Here is a 25,924-nt window from a genome sequence, read left to right as displayed (position 1 = left end):
TGGCATTTTGTTAGCTTCAGTTTGTTCTCTTCTTGTGCCAGACATTCAATTTTGTGTCATACCATCTCTGCATCCTTCAGAGTTCTCTGTATAAATCCTTTTGCTTTCCTGGAGCCTAATGATGCAATTTTATAGATGTGCATTTCTATTCCATTACAATTCACAGATGTCGATGGGATATGCAGTACTATGTTATGTCTTGATAGATGTGTGAGCCCCATAAGACCTCATATATTTGGATCTGTGAAGTACCATACATATGGCTCATGGATGCCATTTGGGATGTCAGTGAAGCACAAGTATTCCAGCCTCCAGAGCTGCTTTTGAAGCTCTTACAGCTTCATTTTCCCTGAGAAAATGTATATTTGATCTCTACCATTATCTAAATGGTATTTGAGATCAAATAGACTTTTGCTAAGGGAAAGAGGGAAAAACATCTCTTAAAAGCTTCAAAAGCAGCTCTGGGAGATTTTATTTTTAGACAGCAGGAATCCAAAATCTGATCAGTACCGACTTCTTCCTCCATAAATTAAGTTAGTAATTGGCAGCTGTGCTTGTTTATTTAAAGGAAGCAAGTGAGGGTCTCTAGTACACTGTAGCACTGCTGTAGTACTCTCTATACACGGTAATTCACTAGGTGTTTCAGTCTAGTGTTAAACAGATGGGCCATCTTGGGAGTCTGAATGCAGACACTTACCACCTCATAGGTTTCAGAGTAGCAGCCCTGTTAGTCTGTATTCGCAAAAAGAAAAGGAGTACCCGTGGCACCTTAGAAACTAACAAATTTATTAGAGCATAAGCTTTTGTGAGCTACAGCTCACTTCATCAGATGCATCCAATGAAGTGAGCTGTAGCTCACAAAAGCTTATGCTCTAATAAATTTGTTAGTCTCTAAGGTGCCACGGGTACTCCTTTTCTTTTTACCACCTCATAGTAACTTCACCCAGATAACCATTCCCACAATGTTGTGCTGAATGGATGCCAGGGTACTTGGTAATGAATATTGATCTGGACCCAAAATGTCATTTATCTATAGGACTTCTGAAGTGGTGTGCTGGAATCTAAGGGGGAACAGACCATTTCAGAACACCCCTCATAGTCACAGAGCCTGTGACTGCAAGCCCTTAAGGCTAACTGCCAAACAATGGAGCAACCATCACAGGGTGGGACTGGCTGACTGGGGGAAAAAAACCCAGCAAGAGGCAAAAGGAAGACTTCACACATAGGCCCTGTAACAAAAGCCATTAAGCAAAACTGTAATTAGACTCAGACACACACAGGCAGGGTTGGGCTTTGAGAAAGAGGAGTTTTCTCTGAGAGGGAGAACAGACTGGGGGACACACTCTGAAAGGGAAATGGAGATCAGATTGGGTCCCAAGAGGTTTGGGGCTTCTTAAAAGAATATAAGTAGGGCCTGTTGTCTCTCTCTGTAACTCAAGAGGGAAGCCCATCTAACTTAGCTTGTAGGGAAGCATAAGATTAGATTAACAAATTTATTTGAGCATAAGTTTTTGTGAGTTACACCTCACTTCATCGGATTCATTTTCCACTGAATGCATCTGATGAAGTGAGCTGTAGCTCAAAAAAGCTTATGCTCAAATAAATTTGTTAGTCTCTAAGGTGCCACAAGTATTCCTTTTCTTTTTGCGAATACAGACTAACATGGCTGCTACTCTGAAACATAAGATTAAATGAGAGTAAATATTCATGTAGGGCAAAGGTGGGCAAACTATGGCCCGCGGGACTGCCTTGCCTGTCCCCTGAGCTCCCAGCTGGGGAGGCTAGCCCCCGGCCCCTCCCCTGCTGTTCCCCCTCCCCCACAGCCATGCCGCCGCGTGGGCAGTGCAGCTTGTGCCCACCCACCTCTCAGGCTTTCAAATAAGCCTATCTTGCCCCTCAGAGCGGCAAGGTAAGGGGGACGGGGGGTGGGATAAGGGCAGGAGGTCCCAGGGGGCAGTCAGGGGATGGGGGAGAAGTTGGATGGGGAGGAGGCTCGGGGGGGACAGTCAGGAGACAGGGAGCAGTGGGGATTGGATAGAGGGTGGGGGGGGCAGGGAGCAGGGCAGGTTAGATAGGGGTTGGTGTCCTGGGGAGGCAGTGAGGGATGGGGGTCCCGGGGGGGCAGTCAGGGGACAAGGAGTGTGTGTGTGTGGGGGGGTTGGATGGGTCAGGAAGCCTGGGGGGCCTCTCAGGGGGTGGGGGTGTGGATGGGGTGGGGGCAGTCAGGGAACAGGGAGCAGGGGGGGTTGGATAGGGGGTGGGGTCCTGGGGGAGGTGGTCAGGGGACAAGGAGCGGGGGTTGATGGGTTGGGGGTTCTGAGGGCAGTCAGGGGGCAGGAAGTAGGAGGGGGTGGATAGGGGCAGAGGCCAGGCTGTTTGCGGAGGCACAGCCTTCCCTTCCTAGCCCTCCATACCATTTCGCAACCTCGATGTGGTCCTCGGGCCAAAAAGTTTGCCCACCCCTGATGTAGGGTGTTGGCTCTCTAAAGTTTTGGTCCATGCCCTAGATAAACCTATTTGTTTTATGAAGGCTATTCATCACTGTATAGTGCTGGTCACAAGCTCCTGGAGAGAAGGAACACAGGCATCCAGTCAGACCTGCGTGTTACAAAACAGTTGGCCTAGATGGGAGTGTTGTACTATGTTCTGATAAGAGTGGGAGAATTGCAAAATTCCACCTTGAGACAGGCAAGGTTACAAGGCCTAATACCTGAGCATGTGCACTCAGTCAGACCAAAAAGGAGATCATGGTACAAACAGTCCCATAACCATGACAAGGAGTTCCTGGCTCTATTGTACAAATTTATGGACATTTAATTTCCAAAAATGGACCTTCATTTGATATGCACAGAAACTCCTGGCTACTCATGAATTTTAACGAAAGGTCAAGAATGCATCTACCTAAACTTTTGATAAAATACAATTTCACAAATAGTTCACAATAAGGTTGTCAGTATCCAATCCCAGTATTCAGTTACACACATAGTCCTGCTGACCTCAGTGTATGTTTTTAGAAGCCCAGATTTATATCTATATCACACAAAGATATTTGAATAAGAAAAACGTAAAATACTCATACATTGTAATCATGAAGCACAAAGCTTCCTAGATATTTCATTAGTGTCTTTTTATAAAGAAGTATTTGCTTACTTTTACTAGTTATTTCCCAAATACTATAAATCTTTTGAACTATACCTGTGGTATTAATTACACACACACACACACACACACACATTGTGTATATAGATAGGTATACATATATATGTGTGTGTGCATGCACACACATATAATCCATAAATATATTTCAAGAGAATGTTTAAGAAATTATACACACAGAAGTTTGTTTACTTTTAACTAATTATTTCTTAAACATTATCTCTTGAATATATATATACACACACAGAGAGAGGATGCATTTCAGTTTTTATATGTACTTTATGCGTATTTAATTAGGGTTGTGTGTGACTTTTGAGTGTTTGTTTACTAAGTCTTAACATTGTAGTAACGATGGGAGTTTTCATGGAATATGTTTATACAGGCCAGATCCTCAGATGGTTTAAATCTGCATAGATCTACTGATGTCACTAGAACTATTCCAATTTATATTAGTTGAGGACCTGGCCTATACATATATTCTATGCAAAATCCTATCATTACTGCAATGCTAAGATTTAGTAAAAACCTCTCAATCACACACACTCTAATTAAATATGCATAAAGTACACATGAAACAGAAAAAAATCAAATACACCTTTTATGTGTGGACAGCTCAAAATTGAGATCACTGTCCAACTCTCTGTGGACAATGGAAGCTAGTGGAAACCAATGTAATTTTATGCTTTGTTAGCCTGATGTACATAACTGCAATTTATAAAATATGTAAGTAAATGGATAGACAGATACATGTTTTTGTAAATTGTTTTAATTCATATAATGGTTTAAACATATGCTTCAGCCCAATGAATCGCACCAGCTGGCAACAATTACATATTGGATGAAGCATGACTTTCCTTCCTGTAAATGTTCTTATATTTACTATAATCAGAATTGGTATAAGTTGACCTACATTGATCTTTCTAGTTCATTTACGTTTTATTAATAAAGCAATTCTTTTCCCAACGCTCCTTCCTGTCCAGATTTGTTTGGTATATTTTAGGTTGTATTTGTATGACCACATGCCCTGAAACTTTGAATACCTCTTTGAAATCCACTGTTACCATTCAATAAAAAAAATTCTTGCAGAGCCACCTCAACACAGCTCAGTTGCAGCCTCACAAAAGAAAGAAATTAAATTGCATCTGTTACCCATGGAAATCTGCACTTCTAGCATGTTTTTACCCCCCTCATATGATGTAAAATATAGCAATGAGCAATATATAGAGCATGTTACAGAAAGAACATCCTTGAAAACAGAATGCAGATTTTATGGTGGGTGTACAAATTCTATTTCCCAACCTTCAGTTTTTACTATTGCACCATACCTTAGTGAAACCATTAAGTAGAATGGAGAAATCACAACTTTAAAACTAAAAACCAAAATATTGCCATGTCAGTGAGATTCGAACTTGCAAAACACACTACCAATTTTCACATTCAACAACCCAGCCAATTACACGTCCATATTAATCAAGCCCTTGGTAAAAACAGATTCAAACAAAGAGCAGGCTAACTCCCAAAGTTACCTGAAAGGGCAAGTCATATGGAGAGCTTTGGGGTTTCCTGAGGGAATCCAAACACAAGGGATAGGGATTGATTTCACGCTGTGTGAGTTGGAATCACTAAGCCAGAAGAAGTAGTTGTGTGTGAATCCCAAAGGAAGTAGAGGCAGAGAGGCTGCCTCTCCTTGGGCACAGTAGTGGCAGGAGAGGTCCACATATGGAGATTTCTGAGCCAAGAAATAGTCTGTATGCTGTACGTTTGCGGCACTACTCAGGGAAACAGGACCTTGTGCATTTTTGTAAATAAACAAGTTTATGCCAAGAATATACCTTATCACCAGCTTTTCATCCAAATGGGACCCACCCCACAAGGCCCCAAACTTTGGCTTTCTATTCAGCCTAGAGACAACAATGTGGCTGTTATTGGAACTTTGACTATCCTCCAGTGGTGTTGGAACTAGAGGAATTGGGGGTGCTGCTGCATGCCCTGGCTTGAAGTAATAATAAAAACAACAAAAACATTGTTTCCAACATCAGCACCCCTACTCTAAAAATTGTTCCAGCACCCCTGCTATCCTCTCTGATTCAAATTTTCTTTAAAAAAATCTCCTTATTCTCTGATTATTATTACACACTAGTCATTGATAAAGGAAGGTTCCTATTGATAAGGAAAAAGAAAAGGAGTACTTGTGGCACCTTAGAGACTAACAAATTTATTAGAGCATAAGCTTTCGTGAGCTACAGCTCACTTCATCGGATGCATTTGGTGGAAAAAACAGAGGAGAGATTTATATACACACACACAGAGAACATGAAACAATGGGTTTATCATACACACTGTAAGGAGAGTGATCACTTAAGATAAGCCATCACCAACAGCAGGGGGGGGAAGGAGGAAAACCTTTCATGGTGACAAGCAGGTAGATAGATATCTATTCAGGGGATACCATCATAGGGCCTAATCACATCAGCCACACTATCAGAGGCTCGTTCACCTGCGCATCTACCAATGTGATATATGCCATCATGTGCCAGCAATGCCCCTCTGCCATGTACATTGGCCAAACTGGACAGTCTCTACGTAAAAGAATGAATGGACACAAATCAGACGTCAAAAATGATAAAATTCAAAAACCAGTTGGAGAACACTTCAATCTCTCTGGTCACTTGATCACAGACCTAAGAGAGGCTATACTTCAACAAAAAAGCTTCAAAAACAGACTCCAACGAGAGACTGCTGAATTGGAATTAATTTGCAAACTGGACACAATTAACTTAGGCTTGAATAGAGACTGGGAATGGATGAGTCATTACACAAAGTAAAACTATTTCCCCATGGTATTTCTCCCTCCCACCCCACCCCCCACTGTTCCTCTGATATTCTTGTTAACTGCTGGAATTAGCCTACCTGCTTGTCACCATGAAAGGTTTTCCTCCTTCCCCCCCCTGCTGTTGGTGATGGCTTATCTTAAGTGATCACTCTCCTTACAGTGTGTATGATAAACCCATTGTTTCATGTTCTCTGTGTGTGTGTATATAAATCTCTCCTCTGTTTTTTCCACCAAATGCATCCGATGAAGTGAGCTGTAGCTCACGAAAGCTTATGCTCTAATAAATTTGTTAGTCTCTAAGGTGCCACAAGTACTCCTTTTCTTTTTGCGAATACAGACTAACACGGCTGCTACTCTGAAACCTATTGATAAGGAAGGTTCATGATTCCAGGGAATGGTAGAAGGGAAAACAGCAAAATAAAGACAATTGATTTCAAAAGGCAGACTTTAGCAAACTTAGGGAATTGATAGTAAGATCCCATGGGAAGCAAGTCTAAGGGGAAAAACAATTAAATACAGTTGGCAGTTTTTCAAAGAGACATTATTAAGGGAACAAAAGCAAACTATCCCACTGTATAGGAAAGACAGAAAGTATGGCAAGAGACCACCCTGGCTTAACCAGGAGATCTTCATTGATTTACAAATCGTAAAAGAGTCCTACAAAAAGTGGAAACTAGGTCAAATTCTAAAGGATGAATTTGAACAAATAACACAAGTATGTAGGGACAAAATTAGAAAGGCCAAGGCGCAAAATGAGATCAAACTAACTAGAGACATAAAGGGTAACAAGAAAACATTCTACAGATACATTAGAAGCAAAAGGAAGACCAAGTACAGGATAGGCCCATTACTCAATGAGGGGGGAAATACAATAACAGAAAATGTGAAAAGGCGGAGATGCTTAATGACTTCTCTGTTTCGGTTTTTACCAAAAAAGTTTAGTAGTGATTGGACGTCTAACATAATGAATGCCAGTGAAAATGAGATAGGATCAGAGGCTAAAATAGGGAAAGAATTAATTAAAAATTACTTAGACAAGTTAGATATCTTCAAGGCACCGGGGCCTGATGAAATGCATCCTAGAATACTCAAGGAGTTGACCAAGGAGGTATCTGAGCCATTAGTGATTATCTTTGAAAAGTCATGGAAGATGGGAGAGACTCTAGAAGACTGGAAAAGGGCAAATATAGTGCCAATCTATAAAAAGGGAAATAAGGACAACCCGGGGAATTAGAGACCAGTCAGCTAACTTCTGTATCTGGAAAGATAACGAAGCAAATAATTAAGCAATCAATTTGCAAACATCTACAAGATAATAAGATGATAAGTAACAGTCAGCATGGATTTGACAAGAACAAATCATGTCAAACCAACTTGATAGCTTTCTTTGACAGAGTAACAAGCCTTGTGGATAGCATGGAAGCAGTAGATGTGGTATATCTTGGTTTTAGTAAAGCTTTTGATACTGTCTCGCATGACCATCTCATAAAGAAACTAGGGAAATGAAACCTAGATGGAGTTACTATAAGGTGGGTGCATAACTGGTTGGAAAACCATTCGCAGAGAGTAGTTATCAGAGGTTCACAGTCATGCTGGAAAAGCACAATGAGTGGGGTCCCGCAGGGCTCAGTTCTGGGTCCAGTTCTTTTCAATATCTTCATCAATGATTTAGATAATGGCATAGAGAGAGCACTTATAAAGTTTATGGACGATACCAAGCTGGGAAGGGTTGCAAGTGCTTTGGAGGATAGAATTAAAATTCAAAATGATCTGGACAAATTGGATAAATGATCTGAAGGAAATAGGATGAAATTCAATAAGGACAAATGCAAAGTACTCCACTTAGGAAGAAACAATCAGTTGCACGCATACAAAATGGGAAATGACTGCCTAGGAAGTAGTACTGCGAAAAGAGATCTGGGGGTCATAATGGAACACAAGCTAAATATGAGTCAACACTGTAACACTGTTACAAAAAAAAAGCGAAGATCATTCTGGGATGTATTAGCAGGAGTGTTGTAAACAAGACACAAGACTTAATTCTTCCGCTCTACTCTGCGCTGATTAGGCCTCAAATGGAGCATTGTGGCTAGTTCTAGGTGCCACATTTCAGGAAAGATGTGGACAAATTGGAGAAAGTCCAGAGAAGAGCAACAAAAATGATTAGAGGTCTAGAAAACATGACCTATGAGGAAAGATTGAAAAAATTGGGTTTGTTTAGTCTGAAAAAGAGAAGACAGAGGGGCCATGATAACAGTTTTCAAGTATGTAAAAGGTTGTTACAAGGAGAAGGGAGAAAAATTGTTCCTCTTAACTGCTGAGGATAGGAAGGAAGCAATGGTCTTAAATTGCAGCAAAGGCGGTTTAGGTTGGACATTAGGAAAAACTTTCTAACTGTCAGGGTGGTTAAGCACTGGCATAAATTGCCTAGAGAGGTTGTGGAATCTCCATCATTGGAGATTTTTAAGATCAGGTTAGACAAACACCTGTCAGGGAGGGTCTAGATAATACCTAGTCCTGCCATGAGTGCAGGGGATTGGGCTAGATGACCTCCCTTTCCGTCCTATGATTCTATGCGTCAGAGCTACACATTTTCAGTTCCCCTCAATTTGCTCTAAAGAGCTGCTTAGTGCATGAATAGAGGAGGGCTTTTCAGTGGTGTGGGGTTTTTTTGTTTGTTTTTGTTTTTGAGAGAAAGAGGGAAGGAGACACATACATAGGGATTCACAAAACTGTGGGAGAAAATGGGTATGAGGCAAATTTCCCCAGAATTGCAACATTTATTCCAAATGTTAATACTTTTATGAATAAGATGTTGATAGGGATTCAGGACTCCATTTTGGCAGTGGTTTATTACTAGCAGTGCCATTGATTTACTCTATGACCTTGGGCAAGTTATATGCAGCCAAATGTGGCCTTAATCTCTCTGTGCATCAGTTTACTCATTAATATAATTATTAAAATAATACCTATCACATGAGAGTGTTGTGTGGTTTTATCTCTTAGTATTGTTGCCAACAACAGCTACTCTGTTACGGAATTTAGAACGTTGTACAAGACAAATGTTTCTCAAAATTCTATATTAATAGTTTAATATTAAAGTAAAGCACTTACGGCTGGATCAGCTGCAGAGTCCTCAGCACTAGGCTCGACAGAGCCCGTGGATATTACAGTGCTCGGCATTATAGAAAACTCTTAGGGAGATGTGTTCAAGATATTGAAAAAAAAATCCCTGAAAACAGTTTTGTTTGCTGATTTTAACATTCTGTTGCAGTGAGTGCTACCCAGACACTGTAACATTGTGCTTGTGCCTAAGAGTGAAAAGTGAAACTATTAAAAAACAAAAACAAATGAACAAATTTTCTTAAATTGTCTAAAGTGTGCATAGAGTGAACTAAGAATACTAGGTCAGACCAATGGTCCATCTAGCCCACTATCCTGTCTTCTGAAAGTGGCCGGTGCCAGGTTCTTTCGAAGGAATGAACAGGACAGGGTCATTATCGAGTGGTCCATCCCATCATGCACTCCCAGCTTCTGGCAGTCAGAGGCTAGGTATGCACAGACTATGGGGTTGCATCCCTGACCATTTTGGCTAAGAGCCTTTGATGGCCTTATTCTCCATTAACTTATATAATTCTTTTTGAACCCCATTATAGTTTTGGCCTTCACAATATCCCCATGCAACAAGTTCCACAGGTTCACTGTGCATTGTGTGAAGAAGTACTTCCTTTCCCAAATATATTAAATGTCTGTTCAAAGTTTAGACTGGGGGAGAGCTGGGAGTAGCCAAACAGGGTTCAGTCAGGCATGCCCCAGACATCTAATAATTACAGCAAACATTCTTAACTTAACGTTCCTATTACCTGTGACTCTTCGAGAACAGGCCTATAATCACACCACGTTTTTTGCTCATGTTAAATTCTCTGCCTTTTCACTTATTTGTCTCATTTTCTAGCAAGGGTTTTAAGCTGATACAGTCCCTTTAAATACTTCCATAGCTCTGTAAATGTACACAATGTTTTACAAAGAATAAGATTAGGGTAAAAATTTCAAATGTCGTTATGTAACTTAGGAGTCCAAGCCCTATTTTCAAAAGTGAATTAGACATATAGGGCCCTAAGTCTCATTGACAATTAATGGGGCTTAGGCTCATAAATCACTTAGGGGCAGATTTTTATACATATTTAGGTGCTTACAGATGCAGATAGGTGCCTAGTGAGATTATCAAAAGCACCTAACTCCAAGTGCAGTCAGCTTCTTTATGCACCTAAAAACCTGTAAGCCTTTTAGAAAATTTTACCCTAGATATCTGTCCCAAAATGTTGTCAATGCAACAAACAAAATCTTGTTTTAAAGTAACAGGGCTACAATTGAGGCATAGAGGATGTGGAGACCAATGTTTGGAGATTAATGGATGGGATTTAGGATGTATTTGAAGAAGGGTAAGCAAGTTTTTTGGCAGACACGAGGAGGATTCTTCCAATCATGAAGGACAATTCAAAGCTGAGACTGGGAAAGAAGATGAAAAGTGGAAAAGAGGAAAAAGAGGAAATAGTTTAATCAATTCCTGTTTGCAAAGTACTTTGAGAACCCTGAATATAAGATATCTCAGAGGGCCACAAAACAAATCAGAGGGAGAGTTTACAAGATGAGTAGGGTCTGATGCTCCCTTGTGGAGGTTCCCATCTGAACTGGATACCAGACAAGAATGTTTGTCTTCCCTTTGATAGGCATGTGCATCTCCCACTGTCACTAACAGGAACTGCACATTCACTGAGGGACACTGGTTGGCTTGAAAAGTCTTCAACAGGCACAGAATTTTCCTGTCTTCTAAAGAGGATTCTGATAAAGAAAGTATACTGTATCTCTTAGCACCTTTGTAGCTTTTGCCACCGACAGCTCAGTAGTGCATGAGGTTTTCAAAACTTCAGATTTTCAACTTCTTAGGCAATATCTAAATATACTTTTTTAGCACACAAATGTTAGCAGAATCTCATCCCTTTTTATAGTCATCATGTTTTGGGACTACTGTCTGGGAATGAATTTAAAGATGAAGGCCTAGTGGACAAATTAAATAGAAAGTGTGCAGTGCGGGGGGAGAAGGGGAAATAAGGGACTCAATGCGGAGTTTGTATGGAGGAAGAATGAGAACTGGGGGTTAATAAAAACAAACAAAAATGGCTAATCTTAGAGTTATCCATCAATTCCTTATGGTTTCTTCTCCTCTCCAGCCTCCCATTTTCATCCTCATATACTTCCCTTTTCTGCTCCATTATACCTTTCCTTCCTTTGTATTATTTTTCTCAACTTTTTCCCATCTCTTTCCCTTCTCCAGAAGCCCCTCCCTATTACCCCATCTCTCTTCCACCCCTAATCTTTGAGGCATCTCTCTCTCCATCACCCTTCTTTCTTCATTCACCCTCTATGACATTCCAGAGTGCAATCCAAACCTATCATGCAACCTAGGATGCCTCACCATGCTTTGCTGCTATTGACCCCAACCTGGGCCCCTTGCAAACTGCCAGACAGCATGCAGGTCATATCCTGAGTGTCTGTGTATAGTTGCAAGGTGCCAGTACACTTTGGCTTCCACCAGCCTTGGATACCACTTGCAGGGTGACCCCAACATGCTCCCTGTCCTGGATTTTCCCCTAACAATTTGAGTTCTGCATTGTCCAGCCCTCTCATGGACACTTCAGTTATTGCAGATCCATTGCCCTTGTAAGGGGTCAATGTACAACAATTGCTACTTTAAACAGAGCTACCCAAACAGTCCAGTTTAAAGACAACACTGGATTAGTTTTGATTAAAAATGAAACAAGAGTATTTAACTACAAAGAGAGATTTCAAGTGATTACAAGTACAAGGCATTAAAGTCAGAAATGGTTACAAGAGAAATAAAGATAAAATGCTAAAACTTAAACTAGACTTGGTTCAAGATAAAATTATTACCAAATGTTCCCAGCAACAGGGCTGACCAAATTCTCAGTCAGAATCCCTCCCAAAAGTCCAAAGCTCTGGTTACTTTTGTCTTCATTGGTGAAAAAAAGAGAAATATGGACGGGGAGAGAAAGAATACCTGGGGTGGTTTTGCCCCTCACCTTTATAGTCCAGTCACCCTTTGAAATGCATTTTGTTCAGGATTACCCCTAGATAAAGTTCATTCCCACAGTGAGGTTGGAGTCATAGAGCCTTGTGATGAAAGATTACATGCTGTTGTTTGCTAAAATGTAAATTGATCTGCTCCTTCCCCTCCCCCATCCTTGCCAAAGAATGGCCCCTTGACAGGTGATTGCCCCTCAACTGACTAGAAGTGTCAGCTTGTCCTTTGTATTTAGAAACAGGTTTAGCCACTTCTTAGACTCATCTGGTAACCACATTACAGTCATAATATCATTTTATGTTCATAACTTTACATATAATGTTGCTACACACATTTCACCATGATATTATATCTATAGGTAATAGATTTTAAATATGCATCCGATGAAGTGAGCTGTAGCTCACAAAATCTTATGCTCTAATAAATTTGTTAGTCTCTAAGGTGCAACAAGTACTCCTTTTCTTTTTGCGAATACAGACTAACATGGCTGCTACTCTGAAACCAGATTTTAAATAATATCTCACAAGGCATATTTTGTACAAAGATTATTATAATAGTGTGTAAGGTGTGAATACAGATGTGCATTTGGTCACAGCCTCCCAATGTTCTCTTCTCTATTTTTCTCTCTTCTTTCCTTCCTATATTTCTTTGTTCCTTCTTTATTTTCCTCTTCTACCCCTCTTTCATTCCCTGCCATCCCTCTACAGTTGGTCCATCCACTCACACTCAATATTACATCAGTTCAACTCACATGTAAGCACTTCTTGTATGTGTTCCCCCTTCTACACACAAAACACACACATACTCCACAAAACTGCTCCCACAACACAAAATCCACATATCAAACCCAGGAGATAAGGGTTTAGCTAGAAGTGTACAGAATGCGAGTTTGGGATAGGCAAGGCAAGAAGAACTCCAAGAGAGTGGCAGTAAGGTTCATGGTAGTACAGACATTAGCTGCTGGAGAGCGGGCCCCTTGGCAGGAACCCAAGGTCTGGCTTCCCCTACCAGCACAGAATAAGCGGCACAGTCTGAGCAATGAACTTGAAGACTGTCTGGGTCTGTTCAATCTAGTCACCTAGGGAGTGGCTCAGCCAGGGCAGTGGATTTAAGGACAACTTGGGAGGGTGTGGAAGAACTTGACAGTACTCTGAAAAGGGAGGACTATTGTGACCTGGAGAGCTAAGACACAAAGATGAGGTGCTGCAGCTCCTAAGGAGCAAGAGATGAGCTGGTGACCAAGAGAAGAGGGCATCAGGATGGCAGAGCTAATCCCCAGATGTGGTCAGAAGGAGGCTATTCAGTAGTGAGTAGAGGTCCCCATGACAGATGGTCATAGAAAAAAATATTATACTTCAATAGGACTTCTAAATCAACTAATTGACTCTGATAGGAACTGAGGTTACAATACTCAAATCTAAAATTAAGGAGTGCACGGATTGAGACTGAGAAAAAATACCAGCAGTACACATTTTTCCCTTGATAATGCCTGCAGCTGGCAGGGACCTGCCAGTGGGCGGAATCTCATCACAGACTGTGAAATAGCACACTACCAGCTGTTCAGTGTTTGGGTACATCAGACAGGAGAGACAGGTTCACTTTTACAAAAGCTCTCTGGAGTTGAACTGGACAATTTTTTTCATGAGATAATAATAACATAAAAATGATGAACTTCCATATCAACTTTAATCTTCAGCTCTCAAAGAGTTTTTGAAACAATAACTAAATGAGCCTCACAACACCTTGGAGGAGTGGATAAAGAGATATTGGAATGCAGGCACCTACATATAGACTAATAATCATAGATTTCAAGACTAAAAGGGACCATTGTGATCATCTAGTATGACCTCCTGTATAACACAGGCCATAGAACATCCTCAGAATTATTCCTAGAGCATACCTTTCAGAAAAACAAAAATATTTATTGTTAGGATATAGATATTCAGGCCTGTCTGTAAAGGCCTATACCCTAAGAATTTAGGTGTATTCTTATCACTTAGCTAGTTATAGAGATATAAAAGAAAGAATCAAAATCACTGTCTGCTGGTGTAAGAGCCTTCTCTTACAGTGACAGTCTGAGGCCCTGTTCTTAGGCTAAAGCCTTTGGCTAAGCAGCAGAGGCAGCCATAAGCTGGGAAGAGAATGGTCACATCCTCACATTCCAAACTAGTCACACTGAAATAAGGTGCTATTGGGCCATTAGGAATACAATCCTGTCCTGATAATGCCTATCACCTCCAGAGAAAGAGAAGTTCCTAGAAGATGTAAAAGGAAACTTAGTTTGATAGCATCCTGTCTGGCAAGAACTCACTTATCAATAGCTGGGATATGAAATCGTCATTTCTTTGTTGTTCTATCATTGTAGTTCCCATTTCCCCATTGTTTATCTGTATAATCTCTGTCTGGGTCTGTGATTGTTTCTGTCTCTGTATAATTAATTTTGCTGGGTGTAAACTAATTAAGGTGGTGGGATATAATTGGTTAATAAATCATGTTACAATATGTTAGGATTGGTTAGTTAAATTTCAGTAAAATGATTGGTTAAGGTATAGCTAAGCAGAACTCAAGTTTTACTATATAGTCCGCAGTCAATCAGGAAGTGAGCGGGTGGGTGAGGGTATGGGAACAGGGAATGGGGGTGGCAAAATTGGAATCATGTTTGGCTAAGGGCAGGAATGGGAACAGGGACACAAGTGTAAGGCTCTGTAGTGTCAGAGCTGGGAAGGAGGACACTAAGGAAGGAAACTGGAATCATGCTTTCTGGAAGTTCACCCCAATAAACATTGAATTGTTTGCACCTTTGGTATTGTTGCTCGCTGTTTATGCGAGAAGGACCAGGGAAATAAGTGGATGAAGGAATAACCCCCTAACATTTATTATGATAATGGGGTGAGATGCACCAGCTGATTCTAAAAGTGCACAGCAACAATATATAATTTTTTAGGACAGGAAATGAAGAAGAATATTGTATCAAATTGGAACTGTGGGAAGAATTTGGAAGCAGTTGGATGGTTATCCAGGACATCACATTCAATACCTATGCTCTTACACAAAGTGAAACAGGACTTTAATGACCACAAGTGTTAGGACCTTGGTTCTTTATCATATCTGAAAAATGGTAGCACAATACCCCCTTGGGTATCAAAATTTGAGTAGAGTTACCATGTTTTCCTTCGTCAACACGTTTACTGTTCTCCTTGCCTAAATGACACAGTTTAAATTTATACGACTTTGAGATAGAAGTAGATTCATAGATTCCAAGGCCAGAAGGGACCATTGTGATCACCTAGTTTGACCTCCTGCATAACACAGCCACAGAACTTCCCCAAAATAATTCTTGGAGTCTAACTTACAGAAACAAAGATAGGAGAAGAGTGAAAGAGAGCCCTATAGACACCATAAGTTGTAAGAGGTTCATTTTTTGTAAAATGTCTCGTATCAGAAGAAGAAAGACACCTCTGAAATTTCAACACTTTCTCATCCACTGTGCTAGTGAATCACCTTCCTATAATTCCTGTAAACTTACTAAAATTGTATTTGTTGTGCAAATATATACAATTCTCTCCAAATACTTTGGAAATACTCCAAATTCTTTCCAAATACTTTGTTTCTAGTGTTATTGACGCACGACTGACATCAGCTGTTTTCATCTTACTCAACCTTATTTTAAAAATTTTAAATTATAGTTCTTTGAGAAGACATAAATGAAGTTTTACTGCCACCTCTTGAAATAAGCAATTTTTAGGGCTATTAAATTACACATCTCTGTCCTCAGCCAATCATAAGAGAGTCATTCACTCACAAACAGAACAATAAAACTTACTGTACACATTCAAAAAGGTCAAAGTTCATTGCAACCCATAATTCCCCATTCTATACTTCCAAACACAATGAGACTGGTTGTGTGTGCCTTTACGTTGGTGTAAATCAGGAGTAACTCCAATGAAGTCAGTAGTGTTATACCAGTGTAAAGAGGGGTTAGGTTTGAGAAGAACCAGGCCCAACAGTCCCACTTGAAAGAGTTGGGGAAAATTTTTACTGGTGCATGGAGATTAGACACATAAGGATCATTAGGAACAACTGCATTCACATGTTTTGATAGTCTCTGAGTTTCTTTTGTAATTACCAGTAGAACGGGCAATAGCTGACATCCTTATTGATTGTAAAAAGAGAGATGCAAAGGATTGAATGGGCATAGAGAGTGAAATACTCTCTCATCCCTAGAGACCAGGTCTACAGCTAAAACTTTTGCCAATATAGTAATGTTGGTTAAGGTGTGATTGTCGTTTTACAACATTTTTATACTGACCAAAGCCTTAGGATAGATGCAGTTATACCAGCAAAAAAGTGCTTTTGTCAGTACAGTTTATTTTGTTTGGGGAACTGGTATAAGCTATACCACCCAAAGCATCCCTTTGCCAGTATACACTGTGTCTGTACTAGAAAGCTTTACCTGTGTAGCAGTATGGTGAAACTTGCACTAGTGCTGTTCCTTTTCTTTTGATACACAGAGGATTTCAGTCATTCCCTCAACATTTACAAGCACCAGATGTACCAAAAAATAGTAAGAGACAAATATTAAAACAAAAAGGACCCTGGAAGCCAATAACATCTTTTCATCTTGCACAAATAGCTACATATACAACTTACTAATGATAAAACCAAAGATAGAAATAAGGTAACATAGATAACACAATGGCACCAAAAAAGTCTTTAATAGAAACCAGTCATTGCTTTATTTAATTTTAAATGTTATTAAACAATAAACACATTATTTTAAATGTTTTTGTTAAAATAAAACACCAGCAAAACATAATACTCAGAAATACAGTGATTCTGTCACTCTATTCTTGTCAAAAAGAAAAAAAAATAAGAAAAGTTTTGCAACACTAGAAAACAGCTTTTATGTTCCGTCAGTAAGGTACTTCCAGCATCAAGCACAATTGTCCAGTGCCCTGTACCTTGTGCAGTCATTTACACCTGTTCAAAGGGAGTGTAAAATGCTGCTGCAGGGATCTGGTAATATTTCATAGTCACTTTGCAGAAAGTACATGACAGTGCAAAATTTGGCATGTCTGATTTTTCTTGGCATTGACTTTGGGGCAAACACGATCCATGCCTCCCATGGCTGGGTAAGTTTCTGACTGCAGCAGAAGCAGCATGGTCAATTGAGCAGGGTGCCTCAACCCTTTTTCCAGGAGGTCTCCCAATGCCACAGCGTGGAGGGGAATTTGGCAAGGTACCAAGTGTATGCGTCTGTGACTACATGTATCTACTTGCCATTCTTTTCCATCATGGTGAGGGAAGGGTATATGAGACACCAGAGCAGTTGCATCCCTGATACTGCAGTGGCTGCTATGGAGAAGCTTTGCTGCCATTTCATGCCTTTTGGAGGGTATTGGGAAGGATTCATTTTTCTTCCCATCCACTGCAACCCACAGAATTTTCCAGCACACAAAACTGTTAGTATTACTGTTCAGCAGTAGGTTTCTTAGCAGAGAAATTAGTTTATTGCTTCTGTCAAGGTTCCTTCCCCACTCTGAACTCTAGGGTACAGACCTGCATGAAACCCCCCTAAGCTTATTTTTACCAGCTTAGGTTAAAACTTCCCCAAGGTACAAACTATTTTACCTTTTGCCCTTGGACTTTATTGCTGCCACCACCAAGTGTCTAACAAATATATAACAGGGAAAGAGCCTGCTTGGAAAAGTCTTTCCCCCCAAATTCCTCCCAAACCCTTGGTTCTTAATAACAATGAAAAGGCAATCAGGTTCTTAAAAGAAGAATTTTAATTGAAGAAAAAGTAGAAGAATCACCTCTGTAAAATCAGGATTACAGGGTAATCAGATTCAAAACATAGAGAATCCCTCTAGGCAAAGCCTTAAGTTACAAAAAGACACAAAAACAGGAATAAACATTCCATTCAGCACAGCTTATTTTATCAACCATTTAAACAAAACAGAATCTAACATATATCTAGCTAGATTACTTACTAAGTTCTAAGACTCCATTCTTTTTCTGTTCCCGGAAAAAGCATCACACAGAGAAAAACTTTTGTTTCTCCCCCCCCCCTCCAGCTTTAAAAGTATCTTGTCTCCTCATTGGTCATTTTGGTCAGGTGCCAGCGAGGTTATCCTAGCTTCTTAACCCTTTACAGGTGAAAGGATTTTTCCTCTGGGCAGGCGGGATTTTAAAGGTGTTTACCCTTTCCTTTGTATGTATGACAGCTTATTATACTGAGATAAAATAAGGCTTTTTGTTTACATAATTCCCCATATGTGGAGGGGGTTTTGCTACTAGCTATTAGCAATACCCTTATTTGACAGACCTCTTGCAGTAAAAATTAATCTTGCCTTTTCTTTATTGACAGAATTTGGTATTCTTTGAATGTTAAAGTAACCCACTTTGCTTTTAGTTCTCATAATGGAGTATATAATCTATATACCTCATCAGGGTTGCTAATTGCACACAGTTCAAGATAAAAAGAATCAGAAAAAAAGGAAAAGTTAACTAGTAAAGGCTATGGTCACAAGACCAAAACAGGAGCTTGAAGGCAGAATTTAAAATACATTTTTGGCCTCTTAATCCTAGATTTAAAATATATTTTTGTTTTCTTTCTTGCACTATACATTCACAACTTGTCTGCTAAGAACAAAGGGGCCATCTGGAAAAATGGTAGGATAACAATATTGGAGATGTGATGCAATGCAATCTAACTAAAGGAAAAACTATTTTTGTTAAAGATTTCATGCCTCTTCAGTTACAGGCTGATGGAGCTTCTCATATATATGAGACTTCCAGTAAGTGCTCCAGTAAAATCAGGTAACACTGGACTTACTGTGTATTAATATACATCAACAAACTTTCAGGCATCTTTTATAAACCATAAAGCAGTAAAACAGTTCACAAGCTTATTTTGCCCCCTTTGGAGGTCACCATCAAGTTTACATCCCAGAGACACAAGTATAAAAGACATCGGGTGGATATTTCCCAGTCTGCTCTAAGAATTTAATGTTATACACCATATGGTTAGAAGCACCATATCTGATATTTTTAAAACAGTCATCTAATGGCAGAGCCAAAACAATTTCAGTAAACAGTAAAGCTGCTAGAGAGCAGGTGGGAAGTCCTGAAAAAAAAAGTCCCATTAATAAATAAGTAAATAAAGCAAACTGTAGCCATTCTCTGTATTCTCATTGAAATGAGTAGAACAGTAGACAAAACAGTAGACCTACAGGGTTCAATTCTTCCTGCATCCAAGTTCCATTTTGCTTTGGGGGGTGGCCATCAAGCAGCCAGTTACGACTCCTTGATTCCATGCCCCCCGGAGGAGGGTGCACCCTACAGTCTGGGGCCATTGGTGTAGCCACAGACCATAACCACTTACTACAGGGTCCTGAACTGGAACACAGAGTAGAGGGTGAGCCTCAGTTGCGCTACCAACTACTGCAGAGTGGTATTGCTTGGGTTAGTGAACTAGAAGACTGCCAGGGTCACGGAGGCAGGTGTGAGGACTACCTGACGCTGTTTGAGCAGAAAGACTTTCAAGGACACTTTCCCCACACCCAAAGGGGAATCAAAATGTGACCTGGTCAGAGACCAGAGTCATGATGCAGCCATGCTGTGATTCTGTGAGCAGGAGGAGAGCTGCAGATTGTAGAAAGAAGAAAGGGGGTGCTGAACTGGGCAGAGCTAATCTCCAGGACTGCCCAAAGAGGGTGCCATCCAGCGGTGAGTACAGAGTCCTATGACACCATCTCCAATACTCAATCACTTTTGTAAAAAAGCTGCTTTATTATGTACCTAATTAGGGTTCCCACTCATCCAGGTTTTATCTGGACAATCTGGTTTTTGGCTTCTGTGTCCAGGTGCCATTTAGGTAATGGTCCCCAAATTGTGGGGCAGGGGGGCATGGTGGGACCATTGGGGGGCACAGAGGGTCCAGACCAGCCCCCATGGGGGGCAGGGAGATAGTGCCACCCCTTGCCCCAGCTCTGCTCCCGCCCCAGCCATGGCACTGGCTCCCGGCATGCGACTGGCCTCATCCACAGCCTCAGCATGGCTCCACACCTGGATGGGAGCCCAGTTGCCGTCCCTCACCACAGCCTGGCTGTGGCTCTGCTCTGGCCAGGACTGAGGCTGTGGGCAGGGTGGGGCCGGGAGTGGAGCCACACCAGGCTGTGGGCCTGGATGTTGACCCACACTGTGGCCTGGTTGTGGCTCCACCCAACAGCGGATCAGCCCACAGACCCTGTCCTCTTACCCCTGTGTGTGTGCCCCTGCCCAGCAGTACCAGCTCTGGGGGTGGGACAGAGGTGGCAGGGACAGGGATAAGGGGGCAGCATGGCCCTCAAAAGTTTGGGAACCACTGCATTCAGGGTTGCCAGGTGCCTGGTTTTCATCCGGAAAGACCGATCAAAAAGGGAACCTGGCACTGTCTGATCAGAGGTACTGACCGGATACCAAAAACCTGGTTAAAGCGGGGTGGGAGGGTCATTAACCCACATTAGCCCCTGCTCAGCTGGGGCCACCTCCTATCTGCAGGCAGGCTCCTTGTCTGGCTGCAGTAGCTTCCGTCCCAGTTCCAGAGCAGAGGGAGTCCAGCTGGGTAGGGGGAGGGAGGTGGAGATGATTCAGCAAGCAATGGGGGTGGAGGGAAGAGGCAGAGCAGAGGGTAGAGCCTGAGGGGTCTGATTACCACAATTAGAAAGGTGGCAATGCTATAACCAATAGAACTAAGATATTCTGTAGAGTAGTAAGTGTTTTGGGCAATTGGAACATCACTAAACACAATTCCATTTGCTCTTTGCCCTTTTCGGCTTGGACCTTCTGCTTGTCTCCAACTTCATTTTAACCTTGATTTTGAATTCTCTTCTTCTCATCTTTCCTAAGTCAGTAAATCTTCCTGTCTCCAGTTCTACAATATTTTTTATTTAGATTCCTGCCTGTAAATCCTTAGCCATCACTTCTCAATGTAAGTGTTGCAATTCCCTTCTCTATGGCTTCCCCGGATCTCTGCTCTCCAAATTCCAATATGTGTAGTGTGCTGCTGCATGCTTTGTCACATATACAAAGAAGCAGGTAGGACTATGCAACCATCATCCCAAAATTCCAGGATGTAGTTGAAAATTACCTTCCGTTTCTTTTTTCATGCATTCTTTGAATTTGCTCCATCCACCCTCGATGGATTATTTCTTTATTTTGTGTATTATCATCTTTTAAAAAAATCAAAGTTGTTGGGACAATTTTTTTTTAAAATCACACAGTTATGGCATAACTAGCTGGAGCTGTACTCTGCAATCATCATAAGCCTTCACTTCACCAAGTTTTTGAACTTTTGAAGTTTTTAAACTATGGGAGGTAAGATCTTACCCGTGCCTTTTGCTGCATCTCCATCATTAGTCTTTCATGTTGCTCAGCTATCGCCAGTGTTGCAGAATGGACTTTCTGATAGATCATCTCTCCTTCCCTTGTCTGAAAGGTGAACAGTCCTTCTCCTGTGTCACACATCCTGGGATAAGATTTAGGGAGTGGGAGGAATGAAAAAAAGTGAGTACTTGTTTTATAACAGTTAAAAATTAATGCACTGACCTCTATAATTCATGTGCTCACCCTGCTGTTGGAAATGTCTTCTCAATTTTCATAGATAATTTGTGGCATTTTGAACCTCTGCATGGTTACTTCTACCAGCAAAGAAATGTATTCTGAGAGACATGTGTGTGCAGAACTTTGTGAATGTAGCCTTTCCATTCAATTTTAGGTTTCAAATCTCTCCTCTGTTTTTTCCACCAAATGCATCCGATGAAGTGAGCTGTAGCTCACGAAAGCTTATGCGCTAATAAATTTGTTAGTCTCTAAGGTGCCACAAGTACTCCTTTTCTTCATTCAATTTTAGTCATCCAGCCAAAATAATCTGAACCGAATGAGAGAAGTCTTTATAATAAAATAAGAAACCTTTAGTAATGCAGTCAACTATTTATGGCATTGTTTCAGATGTCTGTACTGGTGACTAGGCAATTAAATTTAATTCCCTTAACCACTTCATTACTGCCAAATGTACAAGGTACATCGTGCCTCCACTGTGCTGATATTTTAACAGAACATTGGCACTTCAAAAATGCCATTGTGGTCTATCACTGGAAAGAGGTTGTATTGAGAGCGAGCATTAAAGGGATTAAGAGATAATATTCATATTGTTGGAGTACATTTGCACTAGGCAGCTTCTACAACTCATCTGATGATTACAGAAGCCAGTCAGTATGAATACATTCTGTACTACAAACATTATTTGTATTATACAATTCGATTAAAATAATGCAAATTACAATATAAATAAAAATAATATTTTCTTCCTTTGTGAAGCTAAGTGTTGTGCTGTCTTACTCTCAGGACTTTCCCACGACAATACATGGAGGAAGAAGAGAGGTAGATAAGATTAATAACTGAACTGGGAAAGATTTTTAAATGTGAATAAACATTCAAGGGCAGGTGGTAAAAGTGAATATTGATTCAAGAGGAAGAACTATGTGAAGGAGACATTTAGGGCCCCAGTTTCTAAAAAGACATGCAACTTTGCCCCTGCAATATTGCATGTGGCCCCATAAAATCTACATTTATGCATGTAAATGGAATTTGCTCCGATAATTTGAATAGTCAGCCCACAAGGTGGTTTGGGCATGCAAAAATCAGCACACAAATAATTGTGTGTGCAATTTTAGAGGCTGAGTTGAAATCGGTTTGTTAATTTGGTTCAGTATTAACAATCAAGAGTTTTGGTATCATTTGACATAGGAAAATATTTGATTTCCTGGGCCATTAGTAAACAAAATTTTTCAACTGCTCAATAATTTCTGTTAAATTTACAAGACAAAGATTTTGAAAAGTGACTAGTGATTTTGTGTGTCTCCGTTTTTTGATGACCTACTTGAGATACCTTTAAGGGGCCTAATTTTTCATAAAGGGTATAGCACCCACCTTCTGAATCTCAGCTGCCTTTTCAAGCGCTTCACATCTAGCAATGAAAAATCACTAGTCACTTTTTAAAATCTTGGCCTTCTAAAAGTTCCTACAGTTTTATTTATTTATGTTTCTTATAAAAATCTTAAAAGTTGCTTTTACATTAATACAAAAAAATTCTAATTCTACATAATGAGCTTATTTACCCTGCTTTAATAAACACCCATGAATAAATCCCCCTCCCAGACTAGGCATATAGATCAAAGCTAGTGAAAATTTTTCAAAATTCAAAAGGTCAAGGAATTTTGTGTCAAAATTTGACAGAAAAGGATTCAAATTATATGAAAGTTGCACTGTTTTTTATGATTAATTTTAATGTAACTTTCATATAATTTTTATCCTTTTTTGTTAAAATTTTGACACAAATTGAAATTTTGAATTTTGAAAATTTTTGACCAGCTTTAATATTAGTAATACCTCCTGCAGTCCTTAATCTTATTTCTGTACTGGATTATTGTATTCAATATTTATGAAGAGGCTTAAACTGTTCAGCTAGGCCCTTTGATGACATCAAGATTGATCTTTATATAAAACATCAGGTGAGCATCAGGCATAGCTCAGCAGTTTTTTCTTGGAAGGTGTACAAGAACAGTCAAGATCAATCTCCAAAAATTGTTTCAAGGGATGGGGGGAAGGCGGTGGGGGAAGGGAGGAGAAGCGTGGAGAAAATATTTTTGGTGCAAATATTTGCTAACAGTCAATAGAGATGTGCAGTTGAATAGAAAAAAGAAAATAAAGAGTCACACTCTTTAGAAATCCAACCTCACTATAATATACTGTATTTATCACCACACTTCCAAAACAAAAACCAACTAACCAAACAAGATTCAATCTATTTCAATAAGGAGCAGTAGAGGGTTATTAGCAAACTTGGCATTAATTCAATTTGAAGGTAAAAATAAAAATATTTGTATTAAATTCCACCTGAGACTTTCTGTAAACATTGAAAATATTTTATGTATTTAGCCACAGGTCTCCAAGGAGCTTCTGGTACAAATGAAATGTCTCAAGAGATCTGAGACATTAAAGCAACAACATTTTGGTTCCCTTAGGGCATCATATAGCTGGTATTCAGCTCCTGTGTAAAGAGATCTTAATAAAATTCAAACAGCGTGAAATGGAAAGTCTGGAAAAAATTACGAGTTTCACAAACTGAAACAAACCACTATCTCTTTGCTGGTTTCAGAGGAGGAAAAAAATCAACAGGGATCACAACAAGAAAACAACAAACAGGGTTTCATTAAGATTCAAGAGTTAAGCTGCTTATTTTAACAAAGCAATGCATAATCACCAGCCAGAGCCAATACAATCAAAATCTACTATCAAACTAAAAAACAGGAAACAGTGAAGCTGGCCCATGCGGTAGTATGGCAGCTCTTCATGCTGGTGAAGCCTAACATGGAGGTTGTGTCTTCCGGTTGGAACCAGAAAGCATACTGTGCTATATTATGCCAAAATGAGGTAAGCTATTTATGGCAGCCTTCCAATAAATGTACTGTGTTTCCCTAAGGATTCACTATACACGCAACTGCTCAAAAGGTATGAGAGGGGAATAATGGGCCCCATCCTCTAAGGTGCTGAGTGGACTTAACTCCATTTGAAGTCAATGGGAGTAGAAGGCAATCAGCACTAGAGCTGGTCCAAAATTTTTTGGCAAAACTTTTTTTCTGTTGAAAATTGCCATTGTGTTCAAACCAAAACAATTGAGGCAATGTAGGGACTTGAACCAGAGTCTCCCACATGCCAGATGATCACCCTAACCATTGGGATATTGGCTACAGGCACACTAATTTTTTCACAAAAATTTTGAAAGGTCTTGGTTTTGTTCCACATCAGAACAAAACCAAATTTCAAATATTTTTGCAAAATGGAATTGTTTTCCAGCCAGCACTACTCAACACCATGCAGGGCTGACCCTTATAAAAGGAAAATGGAAAGACTCAGTGGGACAAAGCTCTGTTGCTTCCATGTAAGCTTATCATAGACAATTACTCTCTCAAGGAGGTGAGTCTATTCCATGGATAATATAGAGCAGAGTCTTTTTTGCTCAGCTGTCTGGAATATTAGGATACAGAAAGGTAACCCTAATTATTTATATTGTTTCCCTCAGATGACAAGTGGTTAGATTAAAAATAAGAGTCCAAGAACAATGAAATGTATATTGTCACACTGTGGGCTAGATTCACCCCAGCTAACACAGAGAGATGCAAATTTAACCAGAGAAACCAACTATAGTCTGAGGTGTGGGATTGATTCTTAGAGGTAGAAGTGGAGGTGGGGAGAAGAAGGGAGGACAGGTGTTTTTACCATTGTTGGTCTACCCCAGGAACTATGCTGGGAAAGGGCAGCTTTACTTTCTTCCAGGAGCTCCATAGTAACCTTGCCAGCAGAGACTGCCAAGCATACATAGAATCAGTACATCTGTAACTGCTCTGCTTATTGTCTGGTTATGCTAAAAGAAGGACAGGAGACATCTGATATGGGTTTAATCAGGCCGCAACTTTATTATTAGATGTCTGGGACTAACCGGCAGATAAAAGTGTACAGTTCAGGTAACCCCATGTTTATTCCATAATTACCCAGGAGGATTTTACCAGCTTCCCCCCTTTTCCCCTCCAGCAAATCCACTGCTGGGACCTTACCATCCACCCCTACCCCATAGGAGGGTTAAGGTGGGAAATAAGAATTGGGGGTTGGCTCCCTGCCATGCCAATCATAGGAGTCCCCAACCACCCCCCTTTCGTTCCGTTAATGAATACCTCTTTTTAAGTCATTTTCCAAGCCATTTATCCTGTCACTGTATACCTTTCCTATGG

General features: G+C 40.3%; 1 protein-coding gene across 3 annotated transcripts in view; it reads right to left on the bottom strand.

Moving 5' to 3' along the window:
* The window catches only part of DOK6 (docking protein 6), a 439,116-nt gene that overhangs the window by 85,788 nt on the left and 327,404 nt on the right, over positions 1-25,924 (bottom strand). For all 3 annotated transcript variants that reach the window (XR_006278942.1, XM_038391994.2, XM_038391991.2), the window contains exon 6: positions 21,465-21,603. Coding sequence is in view for 2 of the 3 variants with exons in the window: in XM_038391994.2 (XP_038247922.1) it covers positions 21,465-21,603 (139 nt within the window). In the remaining variant the exon portion in view is untranslated. The remainder of the gene's footprint in view (positions 1-21,464; positions 21,604-25,924) is intronic.

This window comes from Dermochelys coriacea, chromosome 2, assembly GCF_009764565.3.
Source record: "Dermochelys coriacea isolate rDerCor1 chromosome 2, rDerCor1.pri.v4, whole genome shotgun sequence".
NCBI lineage: Eukaryota > Metazoa > Chordata > Testudines > Dermochelyidae > Dermochelys > Dermochelys coriacea.
The sequence above is the reverse complement of the archived record's forward strand: the minus strand, read 5'-3'. Positions and strand labels throughout refer to the sequence as shown.